The following is a 15,264-nucleotide window of genomic DNA, read 5'->3' as shown; positions in this document are numbered from 1 at the left end:
ATTTATTTACATCGGAGGAAATCGTTGCGTTACGCAATGTATTAATTATTTTACAACGAATAGAGCTAACCCCGACGTTTAACAATGTCTCTTGGAACGCAGAATATATTCCAAAACCCAAAAGCTTCCCTTTTCCTATTAACAAACGTTTTAAGAAGGAGTTTGATTAATCCAAATAAATTAATAGACCTCATAACTCGAGGCAACAGCCTAATTTGAGTGTCTGCTTGTGACGTGTATTTCAGAATTTATATTTACATTGTCTTGTTTACTTTGAGTGGTTGTTTCTTCCACAAAACTCACAACATGTCAGACAGCGAAAAACTACGTAATACAAAACCTTACATTCTCCAAGGTTAGGTTAAAAAAACCTTATTGTTCGAGTTTTTATCATTTTTTTATGGATATAAACAAACTTATCTAAAACATTCCAAATAATTAACTTATGACATTATTTAAAAAAGCCGTTTTTTCTGCATCGCCTTTTCTGCATGGTGAGACCGGTACGATCAATTATTAATAAGTAGAAAGAAAGGTTTATAAATTCATATTAAAAACTATATAATTCTGAATACTTTAGTTGCAAAAGTATGTAGAACCAAAAAGTTCTAGTCACGTTTCGAATGAGTAATAAATAATTTAAAGATCTTTAGATTTTTCCGAAAATTGAAGAAAAAAGTTTATATGGTCCCACAAAATCATTATTATTTAAAAATTCTAATTAATTAATATAAGTATCCGACAAAGGGTAAAGCCTAAATTTACATTTTGTAAAAAAATAATGCGGACGGAACTAAAGATCTTTTGTTGAAAAATTTGAGGTAGTTCAATCTAGCGAAATATGGATTGTTCGTACATCTTTCGGGTGTCATACACAAAATAATTTTATGCATGAAAAATAAATTATTAGAAGTCGGGGAAGTGAAAAAAGGTATTCTAATTTTGGACTTGATAATAATTATTAAAAAAAAATTTAGCAGATAGACATTACACCTAAATCAAACTATTTAAACTTTTTCTAAAGATTCCTCTTGGAAGGAGAAACCGTTGTGAACAAAAATCAATAAATTTGATGGTTAAACCAAAACAGTATTGTTTCATAATTCTAATCAACCAATGCAGTATCCGATAAAGGGAAAAGCCAAAATTTGCATCTGTTTAAAAAATAACGAGGGTGGAATTGAAAAACCTTTTCTGTAGAAAATTTGAGGTAATTCAATCTAGCGAAGTATGGATTATTCGTTCATGTTTCGGGTGTCAGATGCGATGACACGAAATAATTTTATTTCGCGGTGTCGCCATAAAACAAACGAATGTTTACGTCGCGTGTTTCATATTTGGTACTGGTGACATGTGCGAGAACAATTTATGATTTTATTGCATTCGGTGACCGGCGCGACCAGATTATCTCCAACAGTTGTTGAGATTTATCGAACAGAACAAATTGTGGAATGCTGTCGCCCGAGCCGTGGAACAAATGAAGAGCGCAGTGGAATTTACGAGCACTCTATCTTTAACATGTATCAGAGGCAGAATTTGCATGAATTGTAAATAACTTTAACGAATTTATGACTTTGAGGGGATTGCGGTTTAGTCGTAAATAAGCATTTAACGTTTTTTCCTGAAATTTTGCTTGATTTCACTCGAGCTTCGAATCGCATTAATTGAATTGAATGCAAAAACATATTGATAGAATGAAAAATAATTTCTACTTTCCAAGTTATTATACTGTTTAAGTATGCAATGTGCATAATAGGTAAGTACTCTTATGTGATAATTGTAGTAAGCTATTGCGTGGGTATCGTATGTGATTGGTTTAAATATGTAAGTACTACCAACAAAAACAGTACATTTATCGCAATGATTAAGTAATATGTTCTCATTGATTTATCGGTGGTTGTCTCCCATCATGTTTGATGTATACAAACGGGTTGTCAAATCACCTGGATATCAGAGCGGGCTGTCGTATTAACAATGAATGCATAAATTACATAGGCTACGCGGACGACATGATCCTCCTAGCTTCATCAATCAAGGGATTCAGATCACTGCTAAATATCTGTGAAGAATATGGAAAACAGCACATTATAATGTACAACCTGAAGAAGACGGAATTGATTGCGTTCCACCATGAAAAAAATCCAGATACGAGAAAGATGCTCTCCGTACACCTTAACCAGGCAAGAATAAATACACGTACGAACGTAAAATACTTGAGGCACATTATTAATCAAGACCTGTCGGACGATGGCGATATTGAACGACAAAGGAGAAGCCTCAGCATGGTGTCTAATATGATTGCCCGCAGATTTTGCAAATGCAGCAATAATAAAAACATTGTTCAACGCATTCTGTACTGGCCTGTATACGTGTGAGACATGGTGTCACTACCGAACTTGCTCGATGGAACAACTCCGAATTCAATATAATGACGCCTCCAGAGTGATATTTTGATACAGAAGATACAGAAGTGCATCGAAAATGTTCGCGGAACTAGGACTGAATATTGGCCTCCGCCAACACGGTGGTGAACGCAGCCTACCAGCACCAAGCGCCACTCCTGAGTGAGCACTGGGCCCAAGGTCACTCAAGACCACGCCCTACATAATTGTTCTAAATTGAATATTTTTTAAACTCCATATTTGGATTTTCTTGTATCTCGTAAAGTTTATTTTATTCATATTTTCGTTTATTTTTAAATATCTTGCAAGTCTAAAAAAATATTTTTATTCACAAAACGTTATATTGAAATATCTATTGTTGTGTAAATAATTGTACTAACCTCCCCACATCTTGGAATAAGAGTTATTATTATTATTATTCTTATTTGTGAAGTTACCTGCCAGGTAAGTATGTTTTTCTGTATCTGTTCATAAACAATAAAATTAGAAAGAACCTAAGAACTCGTAATTAACTCTCTAATCCTCTTAGGGCGGGTATTTTAATGTAATAAATTATAATTTATTACATTAAAATACCTATTTTGGCTAATTTGGATTTATTCAACTATTATTCGGACCCACCCATATATTTTACTTGTAACAGTTATTGTAATTTTGACGGGCTTTTTTGCTTTTGCTAAACCAAGTAACGTAACTTTAAAGACGGGTTGTTTCGGAGAATTTGAACAATTCATCAAATTTCAACGTTCATTTTCGGGTTCTGTGAAAGTCCTATTTAGTTTTTTTATTAAATCATTAATAAACTATTTGCTCGGCAGAACTGAAATAATAACAAAACTTGAAAAATCTTTCACAGAACTTGAAAATTGAAATTGAAGAATTGTTCAAATTCTCCGAAACAACCCGTCCTAAGAGTAGAATAACTCCAGCCAAATTTCAATTTGCTTTTTTTTGTTTTGCCGATGGGCCTCAACAAAACGTTCCAATATAGGATTCTTTAAATACATTGTATTACTACTTTTGCTGTAATCAGTGTAACGTTTTCAAAGTGATTGAAATCTCTACTACTTTTGCTGTAATTAATGTAACGTTATCAAAGTGATTTAATTTTTGTCTGTTTTTGCTGTAATTAATGTAAAGTTATCAAAGTGATTTAGATATTTTTTATGACTTATCTGTCCTGAGTTAAAAAAATCCTTACTAAAGCATGGGTATTAGTTTGAAGAATTTTACAGTGTATTGTAACGCATTATTTGTAAGTTGAACTCTTGTTTGCTTGATTATGTTTTGGTATATGGAAAACGACTCCCGAACCGTTTATTTTCCACACTCACCTCATTAAAATCTTGAAATATTCAACTTATGACTAGGCTCTTAAATTAAGTTTTCGGAAATATTCGGTAGACGGCAAATGTGTGCGGGCCTATTAATGAATTAGTTAATAAACTTCTTATGAATCTGTAAATCACAAATTTTATGACACACGCAAGTTTGAGACCTTCCAGAGACAAATAATCGGTACATTAAAAAACCCTCCTTCATACATCGACAGCCCAGCTACATGAGAGTCTTGCAACGGGTGCCTTAGCCTAATAACATATTTTTTATAAATATGAATAACAAAGAGAAGAAATAGAATAAAATAAAATATCCAATTAAACATAAGATTAACTGCTGCTTGGGTATCATTCTAATTTAAAAGTACTGGGTAGGTACATATATACACATAATGATAAAGATTAGAACATAAAGGTATCTTTTACTTGGTTTTTTTTGTTAGAGTTTTTGTTGTTGTTTTTGGTTTGCGTTTGATTTCATTTTTTTTGTAGTAAAAGTTCACTCTCCTTTCTACCTAATTGATGAAACCAATTAGTGATCAATTTATGAAGAATAGGTATGTTTTCCCTTTTCCAAGCATCAGGCATGAAGTTGTATAGTTTTGGACCTAAGAATGAGAAGTGTCTTTGAGCGAGAGATGTTTTAGTTGTGAGTGGTACAATTGGATTTCTCCGTGAGTGGCGGGTGTCGTGAGTATTATATCAGTATTAGTTAATTAATCATAGTATTATAAATATCCCAGTTATGCTTGCTGCTGTTGAGTAGTTTCAGATGGACGCGATTACAGTGATAATGAGCATGTTGTACAAAGTTCAACGATAGGCGCAAAACTGTTTCGATTCGATATTTTTACCAATGCAATGAAGGTTATCATCTGGCTGACAAAAGGCGAAAAAACCAGATGGGGGATAGTGTCAATCCTTCTCCCCTTCTGGCGAATGGCTCGTCAAATTTTACGAATTACTTATCGAATACCATCAGAAAATGACAATCTGGGGTTCCGATCTTAGTATCTAAAAACTATACGAATAGGTCAGTTAAACCAGAGAGGTCTACTGACATGAATCATCTTTCATAGAATCAGTAGTCCCACGTATACAAAAAAAATAGACTGTGTTACTTATCCTTGAAAAATATATCTTATGTGTCATTGTGAAGTATTTTTGACGTTCCTTTTTTGAGAGTTCTTTTAATACTACTACTACGGCGCGCACAGGCGATACAAAGCGAAGTAAGTTTTAAGCCTCCACAAGCCGGTAGGGTCTGACAGAACCCTTTTTAAGAGAGGGCTTTTTAAATAAGCTATATTATATTTAAAAATTTGCACGCAGATGTCACGCGTTTCAGGTAGCTGCCGCTAATGAGTCACGCTAGCATTACATGGAGAGAAGTTAGTTCTACCCACGCTGCCATCGGAAACATAAGTTGTCAAATTCCGCACGGGTCTCACATATCCTGTCAGGCATACGAAGTGTAACTAGCTATATATATATGTGTATATTTTTCAATTTTTTTATCATAAATATTTATTTCTTTTTTGGGTTTTTATATTTTTAAGATTTGCACTATTGACACCGTTTACGCGACTAACCGCAGAGGATATGGAAGCATTATTTTGAAGAAAACCCCTATTCCAAATAATCTGATACAAATGTTGTCTTGATGGTTTTCAACATTTCATAGGTTTAAAATACTTCAGAACACAAAATATTGTAAGAAAAAGTTGGTATGTAGCTCTTGCAGTACTCATATTTGTTTATAGTACCTACTCAATTTTGTCCTGATAAATAACACAAATATTTTTTCCAAGTTAAATCTTGAAAAATGGTTCCTGTACAATAAACAACGCATTATTTTGAATATGATTTTATTTTATTTTAAGTTTTAAGTCACTATATTAAAAAAAGGTTACTTTTGTTACGTTGTTAGCTGAAAATTAGGGGATTTGTATTTATCTCTTGGAGAATGTAGGAGTTGTAATTTCTTAAAAGTTATGACTTCATTTTAAATCAAACATAAATAAAAGGAAAGAAAGAAAGTTAATATTAAAGAAAAAACGATTTAGTAACGCCGGGTTACACAGACTCTTCGGTGTATAACTTGTGGTATATTTTCAACAACCATGCGGACAATAATTTTTTATTCTTTTATTTATTTATTTAAGGAGAAAACACAGACACAGACAGTAATTAAAAGATAATTTTGTAAAACAATAACTTGAGAATTCGCCTGCATCCTAACTATTTCTCACGGATTGACAATTATTATAAGCAATAATTAGTAGCCTGAAATATCCATACAAATTGAAAATTTTTCCCGAGTAAAAATAAATGCCGCTGACGGGAATTGAACCAGCACCTTCTGATGTCCGGTCAGGTGCTCTGGACCACTGAGCTACGTCTGCTTATTCATAACACGCCAAAAAAATCAATATTAACCAGTACTTCAATCAACAATTACTGCTTGTTATATTTTTTCATCTGTAAATTATTGCTTTTATTAATTAGTTACAAACAAATTATAATGGAAGCAACGCACTAAGATCTACTCGGTGTTCATGTTAATAATGGTGTGGATCAAATCACTATAGAAGAATAATATAAAACAAAAATATTGTAATTATGTAGACGTTAGAACAGGTACAATAAGTATTCAGGTCTATTTATATGCAAAAATTAATACTTTTTTTAAAGCATTGAATAAAACTAAAAAATACTATTTCCTACATTCACAACTAATTTTTGCTTTGATGCAGGAAGGAGAGGTTTTGAACATATCAAATGGTCTATATTATGTATTGGCAGTTTGGTGAAATCACGCTAGTGGGGATTAAATTTATGAGTAGAGCTAGTGCTATGGTTTTAACAGTGGAAAATATCATATTCAAATTAATTATACCGGAACCTGGTTGAATTATATAATTCTTAAAATTTTAGTGCAGTTTATGAAGTTATTCAACAATTTTATAGTAATGCTATATCACGCGTTTTTGGTTTGAAAATTTGATCACCTGAAACTATTTTGAATTAAATGCCTGGAGTAGAAAACAAATTGGCATTTTATTGTCTTTTATACAAAATTTTTTTCACTTACATATTAAAAAAGCTCCAGAATGATATTGACATCAGTTAAAACTACGGTATACCGTAATTACATTAATGTCTCGTATTTCTTCAGAAATGGCAATCACACAAAGAGCTGCAGAACAAAGTATTGCTTTGCGAGTTCTAGCGAGATAGAAATACTAATGAGTGGATTAGGACCATTAGAAAGTTGTCTAGATTACTGTCACAATCTCCACACTCAAATTGCACTACGTTGAACATGACATGTAGGGATTTCAAACATTATAGAGTAGTGAAGGTACTTGAATGGAGCAGGGAAAAGGCACTGAATAAAATATAAAACCAAATAAAAATTTTCCATTTAAATTTGAATAGGAACGGATGTTACCGCGTACAAAGACTTGGTACGAATCTGACTGACAGACTAGTGATTTTAAAGGTTATTTCGACGGAAAAATGTAGACGACATTTTGGTTGTTCTAAAACATTAGAAAATCAGAACGTATTGGACAATTAAGGTAGAGGTGGAGAGTTGGGCAGTTACTTGGTTGAGTGAAGATATTTGAATGATTTTATTACTATTTGTTTTTGAAAGAAAAAGAAAACAACTAAATATGTCACAAATAAAACAAGTAAAATTTTGATTCACATTTTAACTTCAAATAATGTCAGATTAAAGAAAATCAGCGAATCCTCAAAACCCATTGCTAACCACCTATCAATAATTTTAATCTGAATTTATAAAAAAATTAGTCGTTGTGTTAAAAAAATTTTCCCATAATATGGAAGTCGTATAAAAAAATAAGAAAAAATTAAATTATTCGGAGAAGAAAGAAAAACAAAATAATGTTAGAGGAAAATCAGAGAATAAATACGTCACTACCTTTTTGCGTATCGTCAATTCAGAGCCATAATATGCAAATACGAACTGCTTCAAAGTTAGATTAAAAACAGGACCGCGCCGACATGACAGCGTCACACACGCCCACGTCCCCCCATTGACTCCTCCTCCCAACAGGAAATTAAATTTTCAGTGTGATACGAAGGGTACGTAAGCACTTACGTCCAATATGCAACTTTAGGTGGCCAAAAATGTGGATTTCACAACAGTGAAAACTTACCCTTCACATTAAAAAATTCTAAGACTCTTTTACAATTAGCGTGTAATTTGAGTTAGTTTTAAATTTGTCTGTAGAAAAGTTTACAAAAAATAGACCTATTCACATAAAGGCGATATTTGCTGCTGCTGTGGATAGTGAAGTTAGCTGAATAAATACATACACTGTAACTGTGCGTGACCAGTGAAATAATGCATATTATCATTGAAAGGGATAGCGGTAGTACCTGATTTGTAAAACGAGCGAAAAAATACAGCCTACCCTGGCGGTATGGGGGAATTGGTGGGGTTCTAATTAAAGCTCATACAATTACCAGGCGGAATCATGCTTGATGTTTTTCGCTACCTACAGCGGCAGAAAATATCAAAAATATTAATAATTAATAAAAAAATATATTTTAAAAACTCGTCAAAAATTTGCTCAGCAAAAACAGCTCAGTAACTTCGATTTTCATCTTGAGCGAAAGAACCAGTAGAAGGCTAAAAAAATAATACTATCATAAATAAATAGTCAAAAAACACATGATACGTAATAACACAAAACACGTGTTGACTACCTATTTTACATCACATAATGCTAGCGTACCATAAAAATCCAACTTACATAAGCTGTGGGCCGGCATCTAAATTTGCGATTTTTAGCTTATATACATCTGTTATTCTGTACTAGTACTGTATCAAAATATAACTAGCCCTTGGAAACAATACTTATATTGTTTCAACGTCTAACGCTGTTGATAATAATAAGCTCCAATAGTTGAAATATAATACCTACTTGCGAATATTATTCAACGCAGTCAACGATTCATCTGCCTAATAAATAAAAAGTTTAAGAGTTTGCACTTCATGAACAACATTACTCATATTTCAAATAGTTATAGTTATATGGAATAGTTATATGAAAAAAATTAAAACTTTGGGCCTTGTGCGGGAGACCTAAACATTTTTTTAAAAATCCAAAATTTTTTGTGGTAAGTTGTGGTACCTAGTAGCAACTTTTTTTCAACTTGGAATTTGAAAACAAAAAAAAAAGTTAAAAATCGATACACCCTATTACACAAGTTGATTAACAATTATAGTTGCGTTAACGTCGGCGTTATTTTCAACAGTTGATAATCGCCACCGATAACGACGTTGGCGTTGAATGGAATTATCGTCAACGCCCAATACTATTCTGTACATTTAATTTCAAAGCTTATATGTATGGTAGTTTTCCTAAAATTATTTATTGTTAAAATCTCAAGACAACACTCCCTCCCTTAACGCGAGTTATTCTTAATTAGGGAGGTATTAATTAACAGCTTGGAACATGTGTTATGTACCTACAAAAAATATGTATATCCATATGGGACGTGTGGGATTGCACCTACCTCGTCACATCCTGGAATAAAAATCATTATTATTATATACTTACCCTTATGCAGATCATTTGAAATAACATACTGTTGTACACCGTCATTGGACGGTTGGTATATATATTTTGTTATTAATTTGTAATTTTCTTAATATTAACCCTCTGTCTGCTGTACAATTATTGATTTTATTACTTACTTCTATGAATATGTATTACTCTGTTAGTAAAAAAATACCTCTCTGGGATGGTACAGTGATAGTGACCCCACATGGGAGGCCTTGAAGAAAATAATTTCCCTCAGGGCCTACGCCATCTTTGGGGAACTGTGTGGAGGGTCTTTTTTAAATAATGGAAGGAGAAGAAGTTAAAAGAAGGTAAAAGGTATGAGGATTGGGTAGGTTACATTAGGTTAGGTTAGGCTAGAGATTAGTGCGTCCAGGAGTGACGGACATATAAATATATATTTTCCACTGTGGCGCAAGGTGATGGGTCGAAAGACCAGTTGGAGAGGTGAAAGGTTCTTCCCAAACCAGCCTCTCTCGATCTGACTCACCATGCAACTGGTGCAACCCGGACACCCTGCTATATCACCAAACGTAGCGAACCACTTAGGGTGACCTACGCCAGAGGTTGTGGCTATACAGTAAATGGTTCCCAGGGCAGCGGTACTTAAACCCGTCTCCTAAATTATAAATAGTAGTAATATCAATGACAGCAAGACTTTGTATGATAATCGATACTAGTTTACGAGAGAATTAATTTATAAAAATCTTATTATAAATTAGTACATAAATCTTAAAAAATGTAATAAATGTTACATGAGGAATGGAAAAATAATATTATGCTTTTGGGCAGAGTACTTATTGTGATTATCACTCACATTAGTCTACCTGGGTCATGAGTTACCTGCGTACATTCAAAGGAACAAAGGAAGTGAATCAATTATGGTTTATACGGTAATTATATATAAATACATTCGTGGAAAAGCCCTCACCTGGAATCGTTCGTCATTTGTAAAGGTGAACATGCCGGAAGACAGGATATGCCAATCTCTTCTGCGCACCCACGATATTTGCTGAAACAAAAAATTATTATTATTAAAATGTAAGTGCAACCAACGGCTCTATATACTAACTAACAAACCATCACGCTTTTTCCCTGCAAAGGTAGGCAGAGAAGACGGAATGCTAAACAACTCGGTTTTGGCACAAACACCTCGCGTCATTCACATTCATACATCGTCTCATACATACTCTTCTTTTATTCTGATTCTTGACATGACCCGACTCAAGTATCTGATTCACTTGATCGTGCCATTTCTTCCTCGGGCGTCACCGACTTCTGCTACCATTCACATTTGCGTCATATATTCTCCTTACACTCCTTTTTTCGCTCATTTGCTCTACATGCCAAAACCCTCTAAGCATCCCTTTCTTAAGCTTACTCATTACGCTTACATCAGCCTTGCACTCTTTGCAGATTTCCAAATTTCTTACACGAGTATTCATGGTTTTACCACACATTTACCTCAGGGATCTCATTTCTACAGCATTCAGTCTGCTTTCATCCTTTCTCTGCCAGTTCCATGCCTCACTTCTATACATCAGGGTAGATACCAGCACTTCATTGTGGACTGCTAACTTCGCTTCTTTGGTAATTTTTTTGTTTGCGCCGACTGCGTCCAGTCCTCCGTTAATGGAGTTACATACATTTAACCTTCTTTCAATGTTTCCGTCAGCCTTCCCATATATTGTAAACTTACTTCTGAAATACACAAACTAATCCACCTGCTCCAAGTATTCGTCATTCACAACTATATTGCACACTGTTTTCATACTCTCTCTCTCTCTCTCTTTCAAACACTTTTAAGCTTACTAACATTCATCATTAACTCATTCTCCATACATACTTCGTTCATCCTAGACACGAGAAACTGTAAATCTTACGTACTGTTAACAATACGCACTGAATCATCAGCATACAACAGGCAACATACTTTCAGATTACTCAAACACGCACCCAATCCCGCCTCTCTCAATTTATGCATACAATTATTCATGTATAAATTGAATGACTACGGTGACATAATGCAGCATTGTTTAACACATTTTGTGATATCAAACAACCCCGTAAAACCACCGTTCACCCTTACACATGCAACGCTTCCCTCATACGGAAACGAAATTGCCTTAGTGAGATTCGTATTCACTCCATAATTGGTCAACTCCTTCTATAGCTTTCCCTGTCGGCTTGATCGTATGCTTTTTGTAGATCTACAAAGCCACAGAAAAGTTTCTGGTTTTTTGAGAGAAACTTCTCAGTGAGCATACGCAATGAGAAGATCTGGTCCATGTACCCTCTTCCCCAGTACCTTGCATATCCTATATGTTATCCGTTTGTTTTCTTTCTTACCCTTGCAATCAATATTTTACGATACAGCTCACTAACTGAGCTAAGAACGCTAATAGCCTGTTAAGATTTCAATATTCCATCCGTGACCCTTTACTTTTGTATAACGGCATTATCACAGCCCTTTTCCAATCTAAAGGCATGAAACTCCCCTTTAAACATTGGTTAAAAAGATTGCACAACCATGTGAGAAATATACGGCTATCTTTTTTAAAATATTCAGCAGCAATAGTATCGTAACAGACAGCCTTTCCATTCTTCAAACATTTAATCGATATTTTTTATCTCATCCATGCTAAATTGGGTAACATTCACCCCATCCTCATTTATATCTGATTCGCCGCTGGAATCACTGTCACTCGGGTATTCTTTGGCTCTATATAAACCTCTGTTCTCTTAATTTCATCACGAAAATACAGAACGAAGCAATTTTTAAATACTCTTGAATACCTAGACTTGGTTCTGGCTCTGAGAGCTTTATTGTAATTTCATTAACACTTTTATTAAGTAACTATTTAGCACTTATAAAAAATATTTTGAAAAAATATAGGTCGATTTCCGATAAATTTTGAAAGAAAAGAAGGGCGATGCAATTGGTGAAATTTATTTAATTGGCAACACCATGATAGTTCAAAGGTGAAAAAGTATTTTTTAAGGAGTCACCGTGGTCCAGATGCATCTTCTTAACATCACGCTAAAACTGTTTTGGCTTTATAAGTAAGATAATTCATTAGACGTTAAATCAAAATGTCGAAGAGAGAGAGGGAGAGAAAGTTATAAAACAGAGTTTTCGCCATTTTTCCTGCCGGTTTCGGCTGTTAAGCATATAAAGCCTTATACATATTATGAATTAAATGGTTTTTAAATTGACGAAACTCGCCATTGCCATACAAAAAAAAATTATGCCGAAAAAAAATTTTTAATCTCTCAAATTTACTATCAAAATGCTATAACTTGCACAAAAAATAATGCAATAATATATCAAATAAAAAATAATTATAATAACATCCGTTTTCCTAAAGGGAGTCTCAATTAATAATAATATACCTTCACGACCTTTATATTCCGGCGCACCTTTGATGATCAAAAAAGCCTTCGTGAAAAAAGGTGAGGGCGATCGAAAGTGAACATTATTTTTATTGCAGCTATCAAACAACGGCCAAAATAGGTTTTAACAAAGCTTTTGCTGCAAGCTGGTACGGGTCTGGTAACTCGCAATGTCCCTACAACACATCTCATTGTGTACTAGTTTGTCAAACAGTTTTGTTTCACCCGCGCATGTGAATACATAAATGGCCTACTACGTAGAAATAATCTTTTCGCCCCCATTTAGGTACGTTATCGACAAATTCGTGTTCGTTTCACGAGAAACGAACGGGTATTGGGTAAACACACAATACGGATTGTTTTTAATTTCATCCTTTTAGAGTTGAACTATTACAAAACATTGTGCCCACCTGTCAACAATGGATTTTATTTCGTTCGTGTACGTTCGTTTCGTTAATGGACTTTAAAAAATAGATATTTTTAAAATTTGTAAACCATTTTCCGAATAGTGTTGGAATTGGAATGCGTGGATAAATATGAGTGGTGTCAAAGGCAAAATTCGCTATAAAGATACTCAAAAACGGTAAACTTTATCACTAATACTGTAAGAAAAAGGTATGAAGGTTAGTACGCATTTCAGGTGAATATACATACTTTTGTTTTCTAACCATTTTAAATTACAGTACATTGAAATATTTCCTGAAACTTGACATAGCGCGGTATTAAAACCATCCAGTATAGTCAGTTTCTCTAATTTCACAATAATTTAATCTCACTCTGATTATGTCCCTGTCAATTAACAGACTAATAACTTGTGAGCATTATCAATAATATGTAAAGAGTATTTAAAAATCCGCACGCGCTCATCAGTCAAAATATCATCATTCAATTTGGCAGTGTTCATTTGGCAGCGGCCTGTTGGGGTTCCGTATCTTCTGCATAAATGTGTAAACATTTGCTCAGTTTTTTGTCGGTATAATAACACAGCGAGAGTGAAGGGTAGATTATTAATTTCACTTTACTCGTGTACCAGAATTAATACCGTGAAGTAAATAATAATTTTTAAGGCAAAAACATCAAGGTATTATTAATCTAGCAGGCAGCCATTGCTCGTAATATTGTATTACCAACGAGGGTTTCGAAGCTCAATGTTGGTATAAATTAAACAAAGGAAGCCTCATTGACATAAGAATCTACGGATGTGTTCTCCTCTATCTTGCAACAGATTTGTACTATTTATATTTTGTTGAAAAATTGGATGCGTGTTGCGTTTCTTTCTTCGTTAGCCAATGTTTCAGACAGCATTACAATGTTCATCATCAGGGCAGGTTGATTGTTGCGAAGCACTTGTTGATTCATGCATAATTAGCATGCGCTCTGTCGCTTTTACACTCACTTGACATCATATATCGCCATCACATGTGATGAAATTTCAAATTTTGTAATGATGATAAAACACAGTTCTATATGTAAAATCTAAGCAAAGAATAGTATGACTTTTTGATCACAAAACACTCCCACATCTCATTTTTGTGTTCTTCATATGTTATGTGTAAATCGCAATAAATCTTAAATAGTGGGCGGCAACCTTAAAGTAAATATATTTTCCACTGATTTTCATTACAATAATTTCTAATTTATACGAATTAGTAAAGTGTTAAGATAAATAATATTATACAGCTTAAATAATACGAAACGTGGCGTGAACTGCCGTTCGCGGTTCGTTCGTTCCTTTCTCATGCACCCGTGTAACGGAAATATGCTCTGTCTCCTAAAAGATAATTTTATTATTTTAATAAGAATAGTAACAATTTAAAATTTGGTGAAAGGTTAAATTTAAAACATTGTTAAAAAATATACGAAATTCATGATATATATATATATATATATTTTTTAAAACATTTCAAATTAATTCTCAATCAAACTTTTCACCAAATTTGAAATCGTTACCATAAGTTTTTCGAGGAAAATAAAAAAAAAGGTTTAAAGTCATTTAACTCACAACTAGCTTTTTTGGACAGCATATATAGCGCCGATACGTGAGGACAATACGCTGTAGTTCAAACGTGAGCGCAATCTACCGATTCCCCTACGTCAACTGCCTTTTAATGGCAAAAGAGCCCATTTGTGGGGTTTTCTGCCTTTTCGTGGCAAAATGCTGTATTTAATGTTGCAATGTTTTGTCATTACAGAAGCTCTTTTTTAAGTTACAGCCTTGTGCCATCGATGATTCTTTGGGAAGTAACCACAATACAGAATGTTAAATGTAAGCCTATGAATTGTTTGAGCAAAAAACATTTGGATGTATAATCCAAATGTTTTTTGATTTTTTTTTGACATCTGTTTCACTAGGGTACACATGTGTCGAAACAAATGTATTCAGATACTTAAAGAATATTTACATGCATAACTAAATCAAAATACAAATTACAAAGTTGTATAAACTTTAAGCCATGGAGACAATAGAGAGGTAATAGAAAATGTAGGTACAGGGACGACAATATTATATATGTTTATATCTATAGATATGGC

At 33.7% G+C, this 15,264-nt stretch overlaps 1 protein-coding gene across 1 annotated transcript in view; it reads right to left on the bottom strand.

The window, feature by feature from the left end:
* The window catches only part of LOC149418403 (limbic system-associated membrane protein-like), a 128,889-nt gene that overhangs the window by 33,644 nt on the left and 79,981 nt on the right, over positions 1-15,264 (bottom strand). The window contains exon 4 of the mRNA XM_089638476.1: positions 10,271-10,351. Within this exon, the coding sequence (XP_089494602.1) occupies positions 10,271-10,351 (81 nt within the window). The remainder of the gene's footprint in view (positions 1-10,270; positions 10,352-15,264) is intronic.

Source organism: Hesperophylax consimilis, chromosome 13, assembly GCF_061612785.1.
Source record: "Hesperophylax consimilis isolate HC1 chromosome 13, BYU_Hcon_1.0, whole genome shotgun sequence".
Lineage (NCBI taxonomy): Eukaryota > Metazoa > Arthropoda > Insecta > Trichoptera > Limnephilidae > Hesperophylax > Hesperophylax consimilis.
Note: the sequence above shows the minus strand (reverse complement) of the source record. Positions and strands in the feature narration are given on the sequence as shown.